The sequence below is a fragment of the Monodelphis domestica genome, chromosome 1, assembly GCF_027887165.1.
Source record: "Monodelphis domestica isolate mMonDom1 chromosome 1, mMonDom1.pri, whole genome shotgun sequence".
NCBI lineage: Eukaryota > Metazoa > Chordata > Mammalia > Didelphimorphia > Didelphidae > Monodelphis > Monodelphis domestica.
The window spans coordinates 295,045,529-295,067,861 of NC_077227.1; the positions used below are offsets into that span (position 1 = coordinate 295,045,529).

At 37.4% G+C, this 22,333-nt stretch overlaps 1 protein-coding gene across 8 annotated transcripts in view; it reads left to right on the top strand.

The window, feature by feature from the left end:
- Nucleotides 1-22,333, top strand: part of ATL1 (atlastin GTPase 1) — a 102,402-nt gene that overhangs the window by 35,056 nt on the left and 45,013 nt on the right. For 4 of the 8 annotated variants that reach the window (XM_056821074.1, XM_056821077.1, XM_056821066.1 and 1 more), the window contains exons 3-6: nt 14,079-14,213; nt 15,580-15,684; nt 17,191-17,241; nt 19,485-19,541. In XM_056821074.1, the coding sequence (XP_056677052.1) occupies nt 14,079-14,213; nt 15,580-15,684; nt 17,191-17,241; nt 19,485-19,541 (348 nt within the window). The remainder of the gene's footprint in view (nt 1-14,078; nt 14,214-15,579; nt 15,685-17,190; nt 17,242-19,484; nt 19,542-22,333) is intronic. The other 4 variants (XM_056821080.1, XM_056821087.1, XM_056821070.1 and 1 more) reach the window with 2 other exon arrangements.

Genomic DNA, 22,333 nt, shown 5'->3' on the forward strand with positions numbered 1-22,333 from the left:
AATGATTCTTAAATTGTCTCTCCTGGAACAATTTTCTAAATCTTCTGTTTTGTTAATGAGATGCTTCATATTTTCCTCAATTTTTTCATTCTTTTGGTTTTGTTTTATAGTGTCTTGCTGCCTTGTTAGGACACTTAATTCTAGTTGTTGTATTCTGGTTCTTAAAGACAGGATTTCATCCCTGGCTTTTTGGTCATCCTCCTTCTGGTCTAATTTTTGTGTGGAGGTCATCTTTCATTCTCTTTGCCTCATCTCTCATCTCCTTTGCTTCAACTTTCATCTTCTTTGCCTCATCTTTCATCTCCTTTGCCTCATTTTCAAGCTGGTTAATTTTGGCTTTCAAGACACGATTTTCTGTTTCCAGATGACTTATCTTGCATCTTAAGTTCTTTTCCAAGTTGGCTTCATCCTGTATTAATTGTGTTTTGAATTGCATTTTGAGTTCTTCCAAAGCCTGCATCCAATTTGCTGGGATTTCTGATTTATAGTTTGATAATCCCTCATCATGTTCCGCTTGCTCTTTGTTCGTTGCCTGTATAGAAGTTGTCTATTGTAATTTCTTTCTTCTTTTTTCTGTTGTTTGCTCATATTTGCCCCTTCTTACTCCCCGTATTTGTCTGTGCTCTTGCTCTTCTCATTTTTTTGGTTTTAGGGTTTTCTGTCATCTACCCTCTTGGAGCTTTGACAGAAGAACTCTCAGTGCAGTCTCTGGGGAAACAGTGTTGGACTTTGAGCTTCCCTGTCCTCTGGAGGCTTTTGACTGGATTAAAGTCCAGCAGTCTATGGGGAAGGTGTGTTGGAGCTTGGACTTCCCTGACCTCTGAAGACTTTTGATGGGATTAAGTTCAGTTGGGTTGGGCTGGATGTGCTCTGAGGCTAAAACCTCCTGTAAGGCTGGAGCAATATGGAGGGTCTTTGCCTCTGTGACCAGGCTGCCTGCTCTGCGCTCCCTCTCCAGCTCCTTCCCCATCACCTGTGTTCGACACTCTGAGCCTGGCACAGCCCTGCCCACAAGATACACCCTCCAGATAAGCACCTTTGCCCAGCCAGAGGTTCCTGCTGCCTCTGGAGGCTTAGTGCTCTAGGTGGGGGAAGAGTCCCAGGACCTCCCTTCTTCCTTCCCCTTAAACCTGAGTGTTCTTGAATCCAGGATTTTGGGGGCGTACCTTTTAAGTTCAACCTAGCAGGAAGGTTCTGTGGTTCTGTCTTGTTGTTAGGTTTGATTTTCAGCCCCCTAGGAGCTTTTAGTTTGTAATCAGTAAGGAGGGTTTTCAGAGGTCTCAACTTTCGCTACCTCTATGACGCCATCTTGATTCTGCCTCCCTGACAATTTGTTTTAACATTAACAAGTCTCAATCAAAAAGGGGGACAATATTTCAATTATATAATTGTTTTACCCCTGGGTATCATTTTTCTAATTAGCAGCATTCCTTAATGATGATTTTCTAAAAATCACAACACAAGAAAAATTAGAAGCCTAACAATGGCATAGACAGTCTTATGGATTTTAACATTTTAATACAGAACTTGTTGTCAGTCATTATCAGTTTGGTTGAATACCACTTCCACATCATCTTGCATAAAACAATCACTTTATCAGTCTGTCATTTTGATACCCTTTATTAATTGCATTAAAAAACCCATATAGAAAATCAATTATACTTTTAATTCTTATTTGTGCAGTTTTAAGGCATGTTGTATTAATACAGCTATCAAGGTTATTTTGTATAGAAAGGCAAATTTTATAATTATCTCACTTCAAATAAGTTCACATTAAAAATTATTTTTAGCACAAACTCACATCAAATCAATCTGTATTTATAACCACAAATGGTATCATTCAAAATCTCAATTTCCCCTAGGGACATTAGCTATTAGCACCTCATATATATATATATATATATATATATATATATATATATATATATATATATATATATATATATATATATATGTTTTTTTTAAACCCTTACCTTCCATCGTGGAGTCATTGGCTCCAAGGCAGAATAGTGGTAAGGGCTAGGCAATGGGGGTCAAGTGACTTGCCCAGGGTCACACAGCTGGGAAGTGTCTGAGGCCAGATTTCAACCTAGAACCTCCCGTCTCTAGGCTTAGGTCTCAATCCACTGAGCTACCCAGCTGCCCCCAGCACCTCATATTATAGAATTTATTGCTTTCATTTAGCTCCGTTTCAAAGATTTATATGTCAGTCTCATATCCTTCTTTTTTCTTTTTTTTTTAAGCCCTTACTTTCCATCTTGGAGTCAATACTATGTATTGGCTCCAAGGCAGAAGAGTGGTAAGGGTTAGGTAATGGGGGTCAAGTGACTTGCCCAGGGTCACAAAGCTGGGAAGTGTCTGAGGCCAGATTTGAACCTAGGACCTCCTGTCTCTAGGCCTGGCTCTCAATCCACTGAGCTACCCATCTTCCCCCCCATATTCTTTTTAATATATTTTATAATTTATAAAAACCCTCAAACATCAATTTAGAAATTTATAGCAACAATAATATTATATTTCATTAAAAAATTTAGTCCCTAATTATTAGTTTATAATTTCATAAGTATCTACAAACCAGGAATAAGTTTTCCTTTGTTTGCCTCCATCTATGTAACTCCCATCTGGCCAGTGCTAAAATGACAGAGAAAGTATCTTTCAGGGTTTTTTTTCCCCCAGCTATGTCAACTGAGAAAGTTGTTTCAGTAATGAAATTTCACTAATCTTTTTCCACGTTTTCTGATTTTTTTAAATAATAGTCTTAGTGGGCTTTGCATATCTTCTCTTTAGAAGCCTCTAAGGTTGGGGTAGCTAAGTGGCTAACTGGACAGAAAGCCAGGACTAAGAATGGGAAGCCCTGGGTTCAAATATGGCCTCAGACACTTACTTCCTAGCTGTGTAATCGTGGTCAAGTCACTTAACCCCATTTGCCTAGCCTTTACCACTCTTCTGTCTTGGAACCTTAACTTAATATTAATTCTAAGAAGGAATGTTAAAGGTTTAAAAAAAAGAAAGAAATCCCCAACATAGCAGAATCTACAGACAACAATAAACATGACACAAGATAAAGGTTTTCCTGAAATGCTCATAGAAAAAGGGGTTCCCCACTGTTAGGATATAAGTGTTCAGTCCAAAAACTTCTAATCCTGGTCAACAGTTTGACTAATAACAAGTTTGAGTATTCCTCATCAGCCTAGAGTCCTAGGCTGCTGGTAGCAGATGGATGTAGTACTAATGTTAAACTATCAGATTGGTCAGAGTTGCTCAGTCAGTATACAGATATCAGAATAAGACAATACAATGCAAATATCTGATAAAGGAGTCCCTTCTGGTATGTCATGTGGTTCAGCTGGCACCAGTATATAGTCACTTATCAGTTGTCCAGTTTATTTTAATTGTCTTAGAAGGTTTAGGGGAAGTATAGGAGGATAAGGGAAAGAAGAGAGATGCAGAGAGAGAGAGAGATGGAGAGATCCGCCACAATAGATAAACTGGCTACTGTCTCCAGAGATTAGCCTCCAGAGGACTACTAATTTATCAATAAGGTTGGGTAGGCTAGTTCTATCTCTGAGTAATTTCTTGGGTCAGTGTGCCACACTGTTCTTCTTGTTTTACAGGTATAGAAGCGGAAGTCTAGGAAGGTTGAGCAAACTGCCAAGTTCACATTTCCAATAAATGTCTTTAAAATAATTAATGTCTAATATTTGAGCAGAGGGGAATGGCAGAGTGAAAGGCAGTAGTTTTGTGAGCATCCCTACACAACTTTTTAAAATAGAAAAAGCATCAGATGAAATCCATTTCAGTACTGGGAGACAGACAGGCCAAGAACATGCTGCTAGTGGAGTACTCCAGCATCCAGAGCTTAGACCAGAAGAGGTACCATAAAACACCTACAGTGTCACTAATATGGGGAAAAGTGAACTGGAAGATTTGTTACCCACTACCCCATTCCAGGTCACAAATGCAAGTTAAAGTGAAAAGAGGACAGAGAATGGCATTCTCTAGTAGAGAGGCCTTGGTCCAAGTATGGAGAAAGGAGGAAGTTCAGAAGCCGGCTTAGAAATCCCAAACCAAAAGGTAGCCTTCGATTCTGCTGAATGACAAAACTTTTCAGCTGGTTGATAGAGGTGAAATCCAGAAACAGTGTACTGTTGCTCAGGACTGAACCTAGGTCAGGAACTTGCAGAAATCAGAAGAAAGAGTCAGTAATCAGACTTTGTCCTGGTTCACACATTTTGAGAACACTGAAAAGCTTGTATATTCCCAGTCTGTTCCTAAGATACTGGAAAAACACAACACTCAAAACTCTAGAAAGGCACCAACACTTCCCTCCAGAAGTGCTGTAGAGCCCAGCTCTAACATCTAGACTAGGGTCAGGATATAGGCTGAAAGAATGGGAAACAAATAAACAAAAAAACCCAATCCTATTGTAACAAGCTATTATGGCAGCAGGGATACTCGACACAGATGCAAGAAAATTACTCCAAAACATCTATGAGCAAAGACTCAGAGGAAAACAGCCTGGGTACAAACTCAACCAGAATTCCTGGAAGAGATGAAGCAAATATTTACATTTTTATAAAGCCATAGAGGAAAGAAGTATAAAGAGAATAAGAAGCTTGGAACAAGAGGTACAAAACCTTTTCCAAGCAGCAAACTTCTTAAAAATTAGAATGGACCAAATAGAAGCTAATAACTACATGATACAAGAAGAAATATTAAAACAAAGTCAAAAGACTGAAACAGTCAAAGAAAATATGATGTATTTCATAGCAAAAATAATTGATGTAGAAAAGAGATTGAGTATAAAAAAATTTAAAGAATCATTTGTCTGTTTGAACTTCATGATCAAAAGAAGATCCTAAAAAGAAAACCAAGAGCAGCTAAGTGGCTCATTAGATAGAGTCTAGCTTAGAGATGAAAGATCCTGGGTTTGAATGTGGCCTCAGACACTTACTACCTTTATGATCCTGGACTTAACCCAATTGCCTACCCCTTACTGCTTTTCTGCATTGGAACCAATACTAAATGTTGATTCTAAGATAGAATGTTAAAGGTTAAAAAAAGAAAACTGCACAGATATCTTAAAACCAAAGAACCATGTGAAAAGAAGCAAGGAAAGACTGGAAAAAAATTTTCTCACATAATCAAGTTACACAAGTAGAAATTTATACAAATAAGCAAGGAAAAGTGAGTGGGGGAGTACCTGACACTTGAACCTTATTCTCATCTGAACTAATCAGAAGATGGAAAAATACACATATGTATATACACAGTTCAGCACAAAATGTCTGATGTTGGTTTTGAACCCAGATCTTCTAACTTCAGAACCAGTATTCTACATATGTAAATAGCACTTACTCTAATAAAGTACTAGTTTTCTTTTATGGTGCCTGGAAAAGCACCCAAGTTCAAGATTTTATATTTATCCTTAATGAATTTAATTTAATTAGATTTATCCTAATGCTTGTCAAGCAAGGCCTGTCAAGATCCTTTTGGATCCAGTATGCTATTCCTCTAGCTTTGTGTCATCCAAAATTTGATGAGTATATCATCTATGCCTTTTTCCATATCATAGGTAAAAAAATGTTAAATAGCACAGGACTATATACAGAAATTCCTAGAGGATTCTTTTAGAGACTCCCTGCCATGCTAACATTGCACACTGTAAAGATTAAAATTTAGGGGAGACTGAGGCAGGTAGAAATTAGTTTCTCTCTGCAAGGAGTATTATATTTTTTAGAGGTTTATTAAGGATTAAGGATTAAAAGAAAATACAGGATAAGAAAAACGTGCCTAGGCCAGAGGCCTAGACAAGACCTCACCTACATTATGGAAAGAGCCACATCTGCTCCAAAATGGAAGTCCAAAAAGAGAAAAAGACCCAAAAACCTTTGCCACCAGCTTAAATCATTCCTCGATCTCCGCCCACCTCAGAATTCCCGTGAGATTACAAAGCATTTTGGGGAAGTGGAGCAAGGGCTTGTGGGGATTGAAGTCCAGAGTTCAAATCTCAATTTTACAACTACCAAGTCTTCAGAGTCCATTTGATTGCATTATAATCTAATCTTCTCTTCGTAGTTGGAGAATAATGAGATACTTTATTAAATTGTTAAAAAAATTTAGGTAACCTATCCACAGCTGACCCCTCACATTCTAGCTTAAGTCAACCTGTCAAAAAAGGGAATGGGGTTAGATCTGTTATTCCTCCTCCCACTACAAATCTGTTTTTCATGCAAAACAAACCCCTGTATTAGCCATGTCCAGAAGGAAATAAGGAAGGAAGGAGGGAAGGAAGGAAAATTCTAGAGTAATTAAGTAATCAAATTGTATGATATTAATTATAGATTATATATTCAAGAGAAGCAAAAAATCAGTGAATAATGAAGTGGTCAGTGAAAATTTCAAGAGCTAAGGTTTGAAGGATGAGTTGTATCTATGTAAGAAAAAGGAGAAGAGCTTAAGCAAAGGCATTAGGAGTAAGAATGGATATAACATATGGTAAAGTGAATAGACCTACCAGACTGGAATGTAGATTAGTATCAGGAAGTAATAGGACAAAAGGGCAGTTGGGCAGCTAGGTGGTGCAGTGAATAAGAGCACTAGGCCTAGAGTCAGAAAGACCAGAGTTCAAATCTAACTAGCCATGTGACCATGCATAAGTTACTTAACCCCTACCTGCAAAACTGGAGAAGGAAATGGCAAACCACTGTAGGGGCCTTCCCAAAAAAATCATATGGGGTCATCAAGAGCTGGGCATAAGAGTGGTTGTGTGGAGTCATATTATGGGAGTATAAAAACTAAATCTCTTAAAAAGAACAATACAGGGACTTCCGGTCAAGATGGCGGCTTAGAGAAAGCTAAAGTTCAGATCTCCGAAAAACCCTTCCCGACCGATCTCAAACTATAAGCTCCTAAGGCGCCGAAATTCAAAACGATCAACAGCATAGACCCTGGGAACCCTCCTCCTAGACCTGGACCTGGATGAAAAGGTACGGCCCCCCTCAAAAGCCAGAACCCGAGATCACTCGGACCTAAGGGGTAGGAGCTCAGAGTCCAAGGCTCAGGGAAACCGCAGCCCCGCCCCGCTCAGAGAGCAGGGTCCTTTGAAACAACAACAACCCTCAGGGCCTTCTATCCAAGTCCCAGTGAAAGTCACTGCCCTCGGAGCTCCCCCCGCAGAGAGCAGGGTCGTCTGAAACAACAGCAACCCTCAGGGCGGGCAAGACAGCCTCACGGGCTGGATCCTGCTATCCACGTATCAGTGAAACTCACTGCCCTCGGAGCTCCCGGAAGCCGCAGCTCCTTCCTCAGCAGAGAGCAGGGTCCTGTGAAACAACAGCAACCCTCAGGGCCGACAAAACAGCCTCACAGCCAGCTATTCTGAAGGCAACTTCCGGAAAGCAACCCAACCCAGTCCAGTAGAGTGGGCACCTTAGCAGCAGGGAAGCAGAGAGAACCTGGGGAGAGTGTGGCCCCCTGGTCCAACCCTTCCATTCCAGTTCCAGTGAAAGTCATTGCCCATACTCAATTTAACCCAGGGAAAGCTCATAGAACCGATAATCTGCCCAGGACTAAAGCCTCTGAACACCAGACAGAGATAAGAAAAGCTAATCCTCCCCATTCAGAGATGGCAAACTCCACAGAAGCACAGAAGCCCCAAAATCCCAAGAAAAATAAGAAGAAAGGGGCGACTTTGGACACATTCTATGGAACCAAAATACAAAATACAGAGGAGATAGAAGACGATGCACAAGTAAATTCTCCAAAACCTTCCAAAGGAAATGGAAACTCTCCACAAACCCATGAAGAATTTGAATCAGAAATGACCAAAAAGATGGAAGCCTTCTGGGAGGAAAAGTGGGAAATAATGCAAAAGAAATTCACGCATCTACAAAACCAGTTTGACCAAAGTGAAAAGGAAAACCAGGCTTTAAAGGCCAGAACCAGGCAGCTGGAAGACAACGATTGTGTAAAAGAGCAAGAATTAATAAAGCAAAGCCAAAATACCAAGAAATTAGAAGAGACCATAAAATATCTCACCAACAAGGTGACAGATCTGGAAAATAGAGGGAGAAGAGATAATTTAAGAATAATTGGACTTCCAGAAAAGCCAGAAATAAACTACAAACTCGACATCGTGATACAAGATATAATCAAAGAAAATTGCCCAGAGATTCTAGAACAAGGGGGCAATACAGCCACTGACAGAGCTCACAGAACACGTTCTACACTAAACCCCCAAAAGACAACTCCCAGGAATGTAATTGCCAAATTCCAAAGCTATCAAACAAAAGAAAAAATCCTACAGGAAGCCAGAAAAAGACAATTTAGATATAAAGGAATGCCAATCAGGGTCACACAAGACCTTGCAAGTTCCACTCTGAATGATCGTAAGGCATGGAACATGATCTTCAGAAAGGCAAGAGAGCTGGGTCTTCAACCAAGAATCAGCTACCCAGCAAAACTGACTATATAATTCCAAGGGAAAGTATGGGCATTCAACAAAATAGAAGACTTCCAACTTTTTGCAAAGAAAAGACCAGAGCTCTGTGGAATGTTTGATACTGAAAATCAAAGAGCAAGGAATACCTGAAAAGGTAAATATTAAGGAAAGGGGAAAAATGTTATCTTCTTCTTTTACTCAAACTCTCTTCTATAAGGACTACATTTATATCAATCTATGTATACTAACACATGGGGAAAATGTAATGTGTAAATAGGGGGAAAAGAAAGACCAAATAGAATAACCTTTCTCACACAAAGATTCACATGGGAAGGGGAGGGGAAGAAAACTCATATAAGAAGGAGGGGAAGAGAAGTTTTACTTAAACCTTACTCTCAGGGAAATCAACTCTGAGAGGGAAAAACAGCCAGATCCATTGGGATCTTGAATTCTATCTTACCCAACAAGGGTAGGGAGAAGGGAAAACCAAGGGGGGGAGGGGGAGAGGGAGAACAAAAAGGGAGGGAAAGAGAGGGGGGGTGGGGGAGGGAACAAAAAGGGAGGGACTAAAAAGGGAAAAATCAAGGGAGGGGACAAGGGGGACTGATTCAAAGTAAATCACTGGACTAAAAGGTAGAGCCGAAGAAGAAAAGGTTAGAATTAGGGAAGGATATCAAAATGCCAGGGAGCCCACAAATGACAATAACTTTGAACGTGAATGGGATGAACTCACCCATAAAACGTAGACAAATAGCAGAATGGATTAGAATCCAAAACCCTACCATATGTTGTCTTCAAGAAACACACATGAGGTGGGTTGACACCCACAAGGTCAGAATTAAAGGATGGAGTAAGACCTTCTGGGCCTCAACTGATAGAAAGAAGGCAGGAGTGGTAATCATGATATCTGATAAAGCCAAAGCAAAAATAGACCTGATCAAAAGGGATAGGGAAGGTAATTATATTTTGTTAAAAGGGACTCTAGACAATGAGGAAATATCATTAATCAACATGTATGCACCAAATAATATAGCACCCAAATTTCTAATGGAGAAACTAGGAGAATTGAAGGAAGAAATAGAGAGTAAAACCATATTAGTGGGAGACTTGAACCAACCATTATCAAATTTAGATAAATCAAATCAAAAAATAAATAAGAAAGAGGTAAAAGAAGTGAATGAAATCTTAGAAAAATTAGAATTAATAGACATATGGAGATAAATAAATAGGGATAAAAAGGAATACAACTTCTTCTCAGCACCACATGGCACATTCACAAAAATTGACCATACATTAGGTCACAGAAACATAGCACACAAATGCAGAAAAGCAGAAATAATGAATGCAGCCTCATCAGATCACAAGGCAATAAAAATAATGATTAGTAATGGTACATGGGAAACCAAATCTAAAACCAATTGGAAATTAAACAATATGATACTCCAAAACCATTTAGTTAAAGAAGAAATCATAGAAACAATTAATAATTTCATTGAGGAAAATGACAATGGCGAGACATTCTTTCAAACCTTTTGGGATGCAGCCAAAGTGGTAATCAGAGGTAAATTAATATCCCTGAATGCTTATATTAACAAACAAGGGAGAGCAGAGATCAATCAATTGGAAATGCAAATGAAAAAACTCAAAAGCCATCAAATTAAAACCCCTCAGCAGAAAACCAAACTAGAAATCCTAAAAATTAAGGGAGAAATTAATAAAATCGAAAGTGATAGATTTAATAAATAAGACAAGAAGCTGGTACTTTGAAAAAACAAACAAAATAGACAAAGTACTGGTGAATGTAATTAAAAAAAGGAAGGAAGAAAAGCAAATTAACAGCATTAAAGATGAAAAGAGGGACAGCACCTCCGATGAAGAGGAAATTAAGGCAATCATTAGAAATTACTTTGCCCAATTATATGGCAATAAATACACCAATTTAGGAGAAATGGATGAATATATACAAAATATAAACTGCCTAGACTAAGAGAAGAGGAAATAGAATTCTTAAATAATCCCATATCAGAAAATGAAATCCAACAGGCCATCAAAGAACTTCCTAAGAAAAAATCCGCAGGGCCTGATGGATTCACCAGTGAATTCTATCAAACATTCAGAGAACAGTTAATCCCAATACTATACAAACTATTTGACATAATAAGCAAAGAGGGAGTTCTACCAAACTCCTTTTACGACACAAACATGGTACTGATTCCAAAACCAGGCAGGCCAAAAACAGAGAAAGAAAACTATAGACCAATCTCCCTAATGAATATAGATGCAAAAATCTTAAATAGGATACTAGCAAAAAGACTCCAGCAAGTGATCAGAAGGATCATTCACCGTGATCAAGTAGGATTTATACCAGGGATGCAGGGCTGGTTCAACATTAGGAAAACCATCCACATAATTGACCACATCAACAAGCAAACCAGCAAGAACCACATGATTATCTCAATAGATGCAGAAAAAGCATTTGATAAAATACAACACCCATTCCTATTAAAAACACTAGAAAGCATAGGAATAGAAGGGTAGTTCCTAAAAATAATAAACAGTATATATCTAAAACCATCAGCTAGTGATACTTGGAATTTTGAGGTTCAGGGCTTAAGAGAATTTGGTCGCACAGTGTGTAGGGAGAAAAGGGCAATTTCTGGGTGGTGCTGAAATCACCCTGGATGAGGTGTTATGGGTGGGTGGGTTTGATTGAGAAAGTTTTGGGCTCCTGCAGTGATGGTGGGAAGGGAGGATTCTCTTCCTAGTTGCACCTCTCCATAAAAGAACATTTGTTACATGGGGATATAAGTTATTTTCAATGGTAAGTCATAAGTTGAAATTGGAAAATTTGAATTCCCATATTATCATATGTTCTGGGGTGTAGCTTTTTTGCAAATTTTTTTTCCTTCCCCAGTCTCCTTGCTCCCACCTCCTGCATTGCAATACCAGTTTTATGAACACTTTGTGAAACAAGTCTTAGTTATATAAAACCATTCTTTGAGGATAAAGCAAGTTCTAATTTGTTTGTGGAGAAAAGGATTAAATATTTCTGTTTTCTGAAACAAAAAAAAAAATAAAACCATCAGCTAATATCATCTGCAATGGGGATAAACTAGATGCATTCCCAATAAGATCAGGAGTGAAACAAGGATGCCCATTATCACCTCTACTATTTGACATTGTACTAGAAACACTAGCAGTAGCAATTAGAGAAGAAAAAGAAATTGAAGGCATCAAAATAGGCAAGGAGGAGACCAAGTTATCACTCTTTGCAGATGACATAATGGTCTACTTAAAGAATCCTAGAGATTCAACCAAAAAGCTAATTGAAATAATCAACAACTTTAGCAAAGTTGCAGGATACAAAATAAACCCACATAAATCATCAGCTTTTCTATATATCTCCAACACAGCTCAGCAGCAAGAACTAGAAAGAGAAATCCCATTCAAAATCACCTTAGACAAAATAAAATACCTAGGAATCTACCTCCCAAGACAAACACAGGAACTATATGAACACAACTACAAAACACTCGCCACACAACTAAAACTAGACTTGAGCAAATGGAAAAACATTAACTGCTCATGGATAGGACGAGCCAATATAATAAAAATGACCATCCTACCCAAACTTATTTATCTATTTAGTGCCATACCCATTGAACTACCAAAATACTTCTTCACTGATTTAGAAAAAACCATAACAAAGTTCATTTGGAAGAACAAAAGATCAAGGATATCCAGGGAAATAATGAAAAAAAACCACATATGATGGGGGCCTTGCAGTCCCTGACCTAAAACTATATTACAAAGCAGCAGTCATCAAAACAATTTGGTACTGGCTCAGAAACAGAAAGGAAGATCAGTGGAATAGACTGGGGGAAAGTGACCTCAGCAAGACAGTATACGATAAACCCAAAGATCCCAGCTTTTGGGACAAAAACCCACTATTCGATAAAAACTGCTGGGAAAATTGGAAGACAGTGTGGGAGAGACTAGGAATAGATCAACACCTCACACCCTACACCAAGATAAATTCAAAATGGGTGAGTGACTTAAACATAAAGAAGGAAACCATAAGTAAATTGGGTAAACACAGAGTATACATGTCAGGCCTTTGGGAGGGGAAAGGCTTTAAAACCAAGCAAGACATAGAAAGAATCACAAAATGTAAAATAAATAATTTTGACTACATCAAACTAAAAAGCTTTTGTACAAACAAAACCAATGTAACTAAAATCAGAAGGGAAACAACAAATTGGGAAAAAATCTTCATAGAAACCTCTGACAAAAGTTTAATTACTCATATTTATAAAGAGCTAAATCAATTGTACAAAAAATCAAGCCATTCTCCAATTGATAAATGGGCAAGGGACATGGATAGGCAGTTCTCAGATAAAGAAATCAAAACTATTAACAAGCACATGAAGAAGTGTTCTAAATCTCTTATAATCAGAGAGATGCAAATCAAAACAACTCTGAGGTATCACCTCACACCTAGCAGATTGGCTAACATAACAGCAAAGGAAAGTAATGAATGCTGGAGGGGATGTGGCAAAGTTGGGACATTAATTCATTGCTGGTGGAGTTGTGAACTGATCCAACCATTCTGGAGGGCAATTTGGAACTATGCCCAAAGGGCGACAAAAGAATATCTACCCTTTGTTCCAGCCATAGCACTGCTGGGTCTGTACCCCAAAGAGATAATGGACAAAAAGACTTGTACAAAAATATTCATAGCTGCGCTCTTTGTGGTGGCCAAAAACTGGAAAATGAGGGTTTTCCCATCAATTGGGGAATGGCTGAACAAACTGTGGTATATGTTGGTGATGGAATACTATTGTGCTAAAAGGAATAATAAAGTGGAGGAATTCCATGGAGACTGGAACAACCTCCAGGAAGTGATGCAGAGCGAGAGGAGCAGAACCAGGAGAACATTGTACACAGAGACTAATACACTGTGGTATAATTGAACGTAATGGACTTCTCCATTAGTGGCGGTGTAATGTCCCTGAACAATCTGCAGCGATCTAGGAGAAAAAAACACTATTAATAAGCAAAGGATAAACTATGGGAGTGGAAACACGGAGGAAAGGCAACTGCCTGAATATAGCGGTTGAGGGGACATGACAGAGGAGAGACTCTAAATGAACACTCTAATGCAAATATTATCAACAAAGCAATGGGTTCAAATCAAGAAAACATGTAATGCCCAGTGGATTTAAGCGTCAGCTATGGGGGTGGGGGGGAGGAAAAGAAAATGATCTATGTCTTTAATGAATAATGCTTGGAAATGATCAAATAAAATATATTTAAAAAAAAAGAATACAGACTTTTTACTTATTTGAACCACTTTAGTTAGATGAAATTATAAAGTTCACTCTATTTTTAAGTTTAGAATGAATTTTCTTCTTGTCGCTAAAACCTTTTTTCTGAGCCAGTTTTTTCACATTACTGTAGATATGTGTGTGCATTTACATTTATGTGCATAGACATACATACATGTTTGTATATGTTTATATTTTTACCAGGATGAAGAAGCCATATTGAATAATAAAAAGCACTGGGATTTTGTTTATGCAGAAATTGTTAAACAGTACCTATTTCCAACTCATTTGACTTAATTACTTTTCAGGTATCTATTGATTGGATTGGAGATTATGATGAACCACTGACTGGTTTTTCTTGGAGGGGTGGATCTGAAAGAGAGACCACAGGAATTCAGATATGGAGTGAAGTCTTCCTAATTGACAAACCTGATGGCAAAAAGGTATAAAACTGATCTCTTGATAATAAGTTATATTTGCTTATAACAATGATCACTTGTCATGAATTTATAGGTAGCCTACCTCCGTTTGAAAGAAACAAAAAGAACTGGACCAAAATCTCAAGCTAAAGATCTGACTTTTATTTTGTGGGCACAAAATACACAAGAGGTCTTCAGGCACATCCAGCTTGTGTGTTCAAAGATGTCCAATTTTTCGATTCTATAGATTTTTTAAAGCATAGGAATGGCTCAATAGAGGTTATGAACAGATTCAAGCACTCAGAACATATATTCAGAACAGAGGTCCCAGACAGGGTCACTCCCCGACCTTTCTCCTTTCTACTTCTCAGGTGACTTGGTTATGATACTGCAAGACTGGGGGCCTACTATCCCCGTGTCATAACCTCCAGAGTATGTGGCAAGGTAAAGGGAGGTATTTAGGCACTTTCATCATTGCCAAGGCTTTTAATACTATGCCTATTCTATCTTATTATATCATACAGTGAAAGTTTATCAAACTAGTATAGCGGAATCCTTGAAAGTGATTAAAAGTTACTTAATTAAATTTCTTCTTCTTAATAATGAATGGCTTCTAGAAGATAATTAAACCTTCTTTCTGAAATCTCAAGGGATTGTTGATCTATAATCATATAGGTTATATAATCAGTTTAGCTTATAATCAGTAGGTTTACTAGACCCTCCTGTGATTGCTTTATTAAGTGTCTTTGATAATTGAACACTATTAACCAGCAAGCACGGACCGTGTAACAATTAACAGCCATACAAAGAACTTTACCTTCTGGAGCACATAATATGATTATAATAATTATGAGACCCAAATTTCAGTGATGTAGGGCTCTGTTGACATGCTCTGGAATGCTAGAAGAGGCTGCTCTGTTCCCCCTCTCCACAGCTTCCAAGGACATTTTTCACATGCCCCACCCTTCTGGCCAGGGTAATGTGAGGGGCTAACAGGTAGCTTGAAGTTTCAGTTTGGGCATTCCTAGATGAGGAAACTTCACCAATGCAGGGCAAACGTCAGTTTTATAGAGTCGCCTAGAGCCCTGTGAATTTAAGTGATTTTTCTCAGGGTCACATAAGCAGAATGTGGTATAAGTGGAATTTAAACCCAGGTCTTCCTTGTCCTAAGGACAGCTCTCTATCTACTAACCTATGCAGCCATTCACATTCTCTAGGAAAGTTTGTTAAGCATCCTCTTGTTTTACACATAAGGAAACTGAGTCCCTTGAAAAAAGTGTCAGGATTCCAACCTAGGTCCTTTGACTCCCAAACCAGGACTTTTTCTACTAGATTACATTGCCTGTAATAGTCAACAAATAATAATAATGTGCTGTGCTTATGGTTCCAGGTTGCGGTCTTATTAATGGATACTCAAGGGACGTTTGATAGTCAATCAACTCTGAGGGATTCAGCCACTGTATTTGCCCTTAGCACTATGATCAGCTCAATACAGGTAACTAAGGAAATAAATTCATTGTATTGTATTTCTTTAAATTTTCTAACACAGTGGGTTCCCAAATGTATATTATTTTGTAAGCCAATGGCTAAATGATTGTAATTTTTATAATATTTGTTTTTTTTTTACAAATTGGTTGGTTCACCCACCAATCAACCACTTTATTAAGACCTAACTTTTTGTTTTATAATCTGTTTCATTTTGAACAGTTAAAATGATTGATAATGAGGCTTAACTAAAAAAAGATGCTAGTGTTTTATAGCGAAAAGCTTTTTTTCTGCTTAGAGGCTATTAGACTTTATCATATTTAATGAAATAGTATATGCAACTGTTGTATCCCCTCTGACTCACTTCTCCAAAGGGTAACAGCTACTCACACAGGTTTTAGAGAAATAAATAGCATAAATAATAAAAGTTTGGAAAGGTCTGTGCAAATATAATTTCATTTTATTCTCGTTAACACTGGGAATTAGGTGCTATTACTATGTCTTTTTACATCTGAGAAAACTGAGGCAGACAGGTTAAGTTATTGCCCATGATAATAGTGAGTGTCTGAGGCCCTTTCTGACTCTGAGCCACAGCATTCTATATTCTCTGAGTCTCCTAAGTTGTATTTGCACTGGGTAGGCCACAGAATTCTTGGCCCATCTTGAAATTATAGTCTGTGAGCTCCCCTAAAGGTTTGTTTCCCTTAACAATCCTACCGATAGACACAATTAGGTCAAAGCAACAGAATTTACTGTTGATGATATAAAATGATATGACAAGAGCTAAAAAACATTTTTTCCTCCTCAATTCTGGGCACATTGTCCCACAAATACCCAAAACATCTGTGGGAATAGTGGGTCCTAACTTGGAGTACAGTGATAATTAGACTATGTGTAGGGAATCTGCATGGTCAAAACTTACCATTTCTGTAGTGATGGGCCTTGATGGTCTTTTTCTTTGTACAGTTCTCTCTGTAGCCAACTCTCATTTTCCAGGCCTAACTCTTTCTTCAGCCCAAAGTAGGCTTTTTTCTCTACCATTTCTAAAGTTACATCTTTTGAGTGATGCTCTGTCCATGCTTATGATTGTCATAAACTACTGTTTAAAGTGTATAAGGTTTATACAGACATTCCATGACTTCAAATTAGTTTGAAGTATTTGGGTGAAATAATTTTATATGATATTCAAAACCCAACAGAATTCTCCATGAGGTTTGTGGTGGTGTTTTGATATACACATATTATCCTTTTGTGCTTGGTGGATTGCTCATTAATTTAGGTTGGGTTATATTGGATCAAGAAGAGCATTTTATCACCCCTGTCTCAGAATAAGTAAATGTTTTATCAGTTATTGCATAGAAGCTATCTTCTCATATTCTCATACTTGACACATCAAAAAAAATCACCCCATGATCTGCCGTGATGACAATTTTGAGTTATATTGTTATGTAAACAAACAAGAAAATACACAATAAATATTCAAAACATCTAGTTTTAAATTTTGTTCTCAATTAAGGTATACAACTTATCTCAGAATGTCCAGGAAGATGACCTTCAGCACTTACAGGTAAAAATATGTGTTTTTTGTATTATATCAAGTTCTCTGAGCCCTCCAAGTTGAAACATATTACAGAGGTTTAATTTTTTCCCCCAATCACATTCTGTTTTTGTTAAAACTTATCAGAATAATATAGCAAAATACCTACATACTCTCCATATTTCAAGGTTATGAAAATGGTTTTAACAAGATTAGTTCTCTTCCTCTGAGCCTAAGGAAAGGAGGCTACTGCTTATTAGCTATTATTATTATTATTATTATTATTATTATTATTATTATTATTATTATCTAAGCTACTAATGTTCTGACTCTAAATGACCTGTTCTGATACAGTGCTGGGCACAATTTTGAAAATGCCAAATATTATTCAGTCTTAATTAGGATGATGTTTTCTATTAAAATATGAGCTAGTTCAGTCATTTGCCTCTGGTGGAATCCCAGGATATTAGGCTGTTCCAAGTTCTGCTGGTTCTCTCAGATGCTGTGCTGCCTGGGTCATTCTCTCCTCTTACACCAGTGAGACATATTCTGCCAGATTTCCTTTGTTTTGAGGCAATTAATTTGTTATTGTTTTGCATCTTAGCTCTCAGCATGCAACCGCTAAATTTACTTTTTTTTTCTGGTATTTCTTGTCATTTTCATTGGTATAGTCACTGTGTGTATTGGTTCTACTTACTTTACTTGCATCAGTTCATTTAGACCTTTCTTTGTATTTATAATTCATAATTTATTATAGCACAATAATATTCCATCACATTCATATATCACAATTGATTAGCCCTTCCCTAACAGCTAGGTATCTCCTTATTTTTTTAATTCTTTGCTATCACAAGTTCTGCTATAAATATTTTAGTATATATAGAGAGATTTTTTATTAGTGGTTGGCTTCCTTGGAATATAAACTCATTATTGAATGAAGTCTCTGGGTCTTAGGGTATGGGCATTAAATATATTTATGAATGAGAAAGAAGTATGATAATTATGTACTATATACTTAGTCAAACCTTGGCACTCAATAGTTTCATAACTTGTCAACTATGCTTTTCAATGCTTTTTGATGAGAAAAAAATTGCTGTAGTATTTGAAATTTGCTTGGCACTGAACCACACTTGCTAGAACTTGTTGGTGTTGTGAACATGGGAAATGTGTGCCCATTCTAGCTGAAATAAAGAATGCTCATGAAATAAGAATGAAACAAATATGTTATAATGTTAAAGAACATAAAGATGAACTTAACCTTTTGAGGAGCTACAGGAACGTCAAAAGGAGCAGCAGCCACTAGTAGGGATGGGGGAATTTTCTTCAGGTGAGGAGAAGGTAAAGGAGGATGTCCCCACTTCATTAATCATGGAAGTAAATGCAAAATGGGCGGAAGGGCAAAACTTTGTTAAAAAAATATCATCCTGATAACGTTTTAATAAGTAGAATTATAAATTTGTTAGATGACCAGAATATTCCCCTCATTAGAGGAATTTTGAAACAGACAAAAACAAACATCACTAGATAGGTGTCCTGTGAAGCTTACACTTAGTGAATCTCAAGCAAGGTTCAGTGATGATAAGGGACAGAAAAGAGAAAGAGAAAGCACTCCAGATGATCAGTCGCCTTCAGGTATTATGGAAGGGGACTCCTCTTCAGACAATAACAGTTCTCTTCCCCACCATCTCCTTAAGCTATGAACTCCTCTCAATACAGGTAAAGTGAAGTTTAAACCATTTTATTTATCTAATTATTGTTTTTCTTGTCTATGCATTAGTAATGTTTATTTAGTAAAGTACAACTCTACTAATGCATATAATGCCTTATAAATCTGGATTTTCTGCGTGTCTGAGATGGATTAATTCAATTTACATTATTCCTTATGGGGAAAATTTATTTGGTACTTGACCTTTTTGGTACTCAACCTGTGTTCTAGAATGAATTAATGATAAATACCAAGGTACCACTGTATTATTATATTTACAAAATGAGTGATTTATGTGTTAAAACAAAACTGGGAAGAAGGGAAAACCAAAAAAATAGAACCTAGCACAGTGACCTTGAACCTTTTAGTGACTGAGTGCCCAAACTGTAATCCTCATGCTGCATGTGAGATAAGAGGAGGGAGGAAGCACTCCCATTGAGCTTCTGGGAAGAGTGGTGGGTGAGAGGGGGAAGGGAGAAGTCCCCTCTGGCACACATGCCATTGGTTCACCAATATGGACAAAGCACATATTAATGTATATTTTTATTTTTATTTATGTCCTCATTAGCTTTTCACTGAGTATGGCAGACTGGCCATGGAAGAAACATTTCTGAAACCATTTCAGGTTAGTCTGTGGATGAAATTGAATTATTTTCTTGATACATCAAGAGTATGAAATAGTCAGAAGGGCCATGTGCAATTTACCTATGATTTGCCTATTAATTAATACTTCTAGTTTAAGTACCATTATTATAGTGTTAATATTTTTTTAAAAAACCCTTACCTTCCATCTTGGAGTCAATACTGTGTATTGGCTCCAAGGCAGAAGAGTGGTAAGGGCTAGGCAATGGGGGTCAAGTGACTTGCCCAGGGTCACACAGCCGGGAAGTGTCTTAGGCCAGATTTGAACCTAGGACCTCCCCTCTCTAGGCATGACTCTCAATCCACTGAGCTACCCAGCTTCCCCCTAGTGTTAATATTAAAACTATCATTTCTTGATTTTTTCTTGTCTCTCTTCTTTCTCTTTTACTATTCTTGACTTACTTTCTTGATCCCTTAGGTGGTGCAGTGGATAGATCACTGGACCAGAGTCAGGACATTGATCTTAGTTCAGATCTCACCTCAGACACTGTGTGATCCTAGGCAAATCACCTAACTTTGTTTGCCTCAGTTTTGTCAGATATAAAATGGGGATTTAAAAAAAGTACCTACCTCTCAGAATGATGATCAAATGAGATAATATTTGTAAGGCACTTTGCAGACCTCATACCTATATAAATGAGTGCATCAACTTCATTATCTATGTGTACATCCCTAGGAAGTATTCTGCCAAGGTAAGTGCATTTAGAATCTCTCCATTTGCTGTAACTGATGGTTCCACATATGGATGGTGGAGAACCTCTGTTGTCTTGGTGTTAAAACCATCAGGTCAAAATTAGCACAAATGATAGAGAATTGGTCCCTGCTTTGTCAATTCTCAGTCTCAGAGGTTTCAGTGAGTGTACTTTCTAGCAAAGATTTGCACACCAACTCTCTTATTTTAGTCTTGGTTTTAGCCTTTTCTAGTTAAATAATTTATCATCTGACCTTGATGCTATTTTCATCCTCATTTTGAAGGTGTCCAACAACATTGCTGAAAACATCATGCTAAAAAGCATGGGAGCAAGCACATAACCCTTACTCACTCCATTCGTGACTGGGAAAGCATGAGAGTTTTCCAGAACCCCTGTAAGCAGGCTGTCATGTAGCTGACATACAATACTGATAAACTTCTCTGGGCAACAGATTTTATCAGAGCTAGCTTAGTGTTTGTGAGGTTCAAAAGGAAAGTATGAGAGAAAAGAGGTATTAGGCTGCCTACCAAACTGAATCTGTTGTGCTGTCCTCATTGTTTGCTTGTGAAACATGGATAAAGTACCAGAGTCATGCAGGACTCTGAATCACTTACATTTCAATCATCTTAGGAAGATTCTGAAAATCATCTGGCAAGAAAAGGTACTAAGGCCCTTTCTCAAGTCAAACTGCCAAGCATTCAAACTCTTCTGCAAAAAGTGCAACTCTGATGTTTTGAATGCCAAACATGGTTTTTGCCTAAAAGACTGTTTTATGGTGAACTCACAAGATAAGCACTCCCATAGAGGTAAGAAGAAGCAAAACAAAGACACTTTAAAAGACTTCCTGAAAAACTTTGGTGTCACTTGCAAGACATGGGAGACACTCACTGTGCTGCATAGTGTGTACCCACATCAAAGCAAGTGCTGTGCTCTGTGAACAAAGCAGAACTACAGTAGCTAGAGACATCTCCATCCAAATGTTCATACAGGCTACCTGTATTGGTTTGATCAGCCAAAGTTGGACATATGAAACATTGATTCTGACATAGTGATGTCATTTTGGTTCTCTTGGACTATGAAGGACAAGAACTAACTATATAAAAATGCTAGTTATTATTACCATCATTATTATTTTATCAGAAATATTTATCAGAAATTTTTATCTGAAATGTTTATCAGAAATTTTATCAGGATTTTATCAGAAATATTTATCAGAAATAATGAATAAGCGGGAAACCAAAAGCAGGGAAAGAGATGGCCACTAGAAATCTTTAGCATAAGTCAGAGCATGGAGAAATCTTTTCAAATCCAAAGGAAACTTCTGACCTTAGATAGAAGTGTCATTACTGTCTTCCATGATACACTCTGCCATCTAAACTCATCCAACTATGGTTAAAATTCACTAATTTAAGTACTGGAAAGAACAATTATGAGAAAAAGAAATTAAAATATGTTAATATTTTAGGTTTCAGAGTGGATAGTACATTGAGCCTTGAACACTGAGTCTGAATTTCAATTCAGCCTCAGACACATAGATCCAGTTTGGTCTGAGACCCTGAATTCTTAAGTCTTCCAGAATCATTTATTAAGCAAATGGATTATCAATGTACAGAAAAGATGTGAATATCTGAGTAGAAAATAGTTTTCAAATAGATACAGAAACAAAGAATAGGTAGTAAATCTAGATGGGAACTTTACATTTCAGCTGCCTAGGTTAGATGATTCCTAACAAAAAGGAAAGGAAAGGAAGCAAACACATATTATGTACTATGTTCTCAGTTTTTCTCATGTTTCTCATGATTATCTCATTTGATCCTCACAATCTTCATTATCCCCTTTTTGTAGCTGAGGAAACTGAGGCAGACATGTTAAGTGATTTTAGAATGATTCTAAAATTTGATTTTTTGAAAGAATAATAAATTAAAAAACCATTAGCAAATACTGTCTGCTACTATCTCAGATGAAAGAAGCAGAAAAGTTATGTAGCTTTATGGAGGAGGATAAATTAAGAGCAATTACTATCCTAATTATCCCTCAATTTAAAAATTGTTTTCCTTTTGATTTTTATTTTATACTTTTTCTA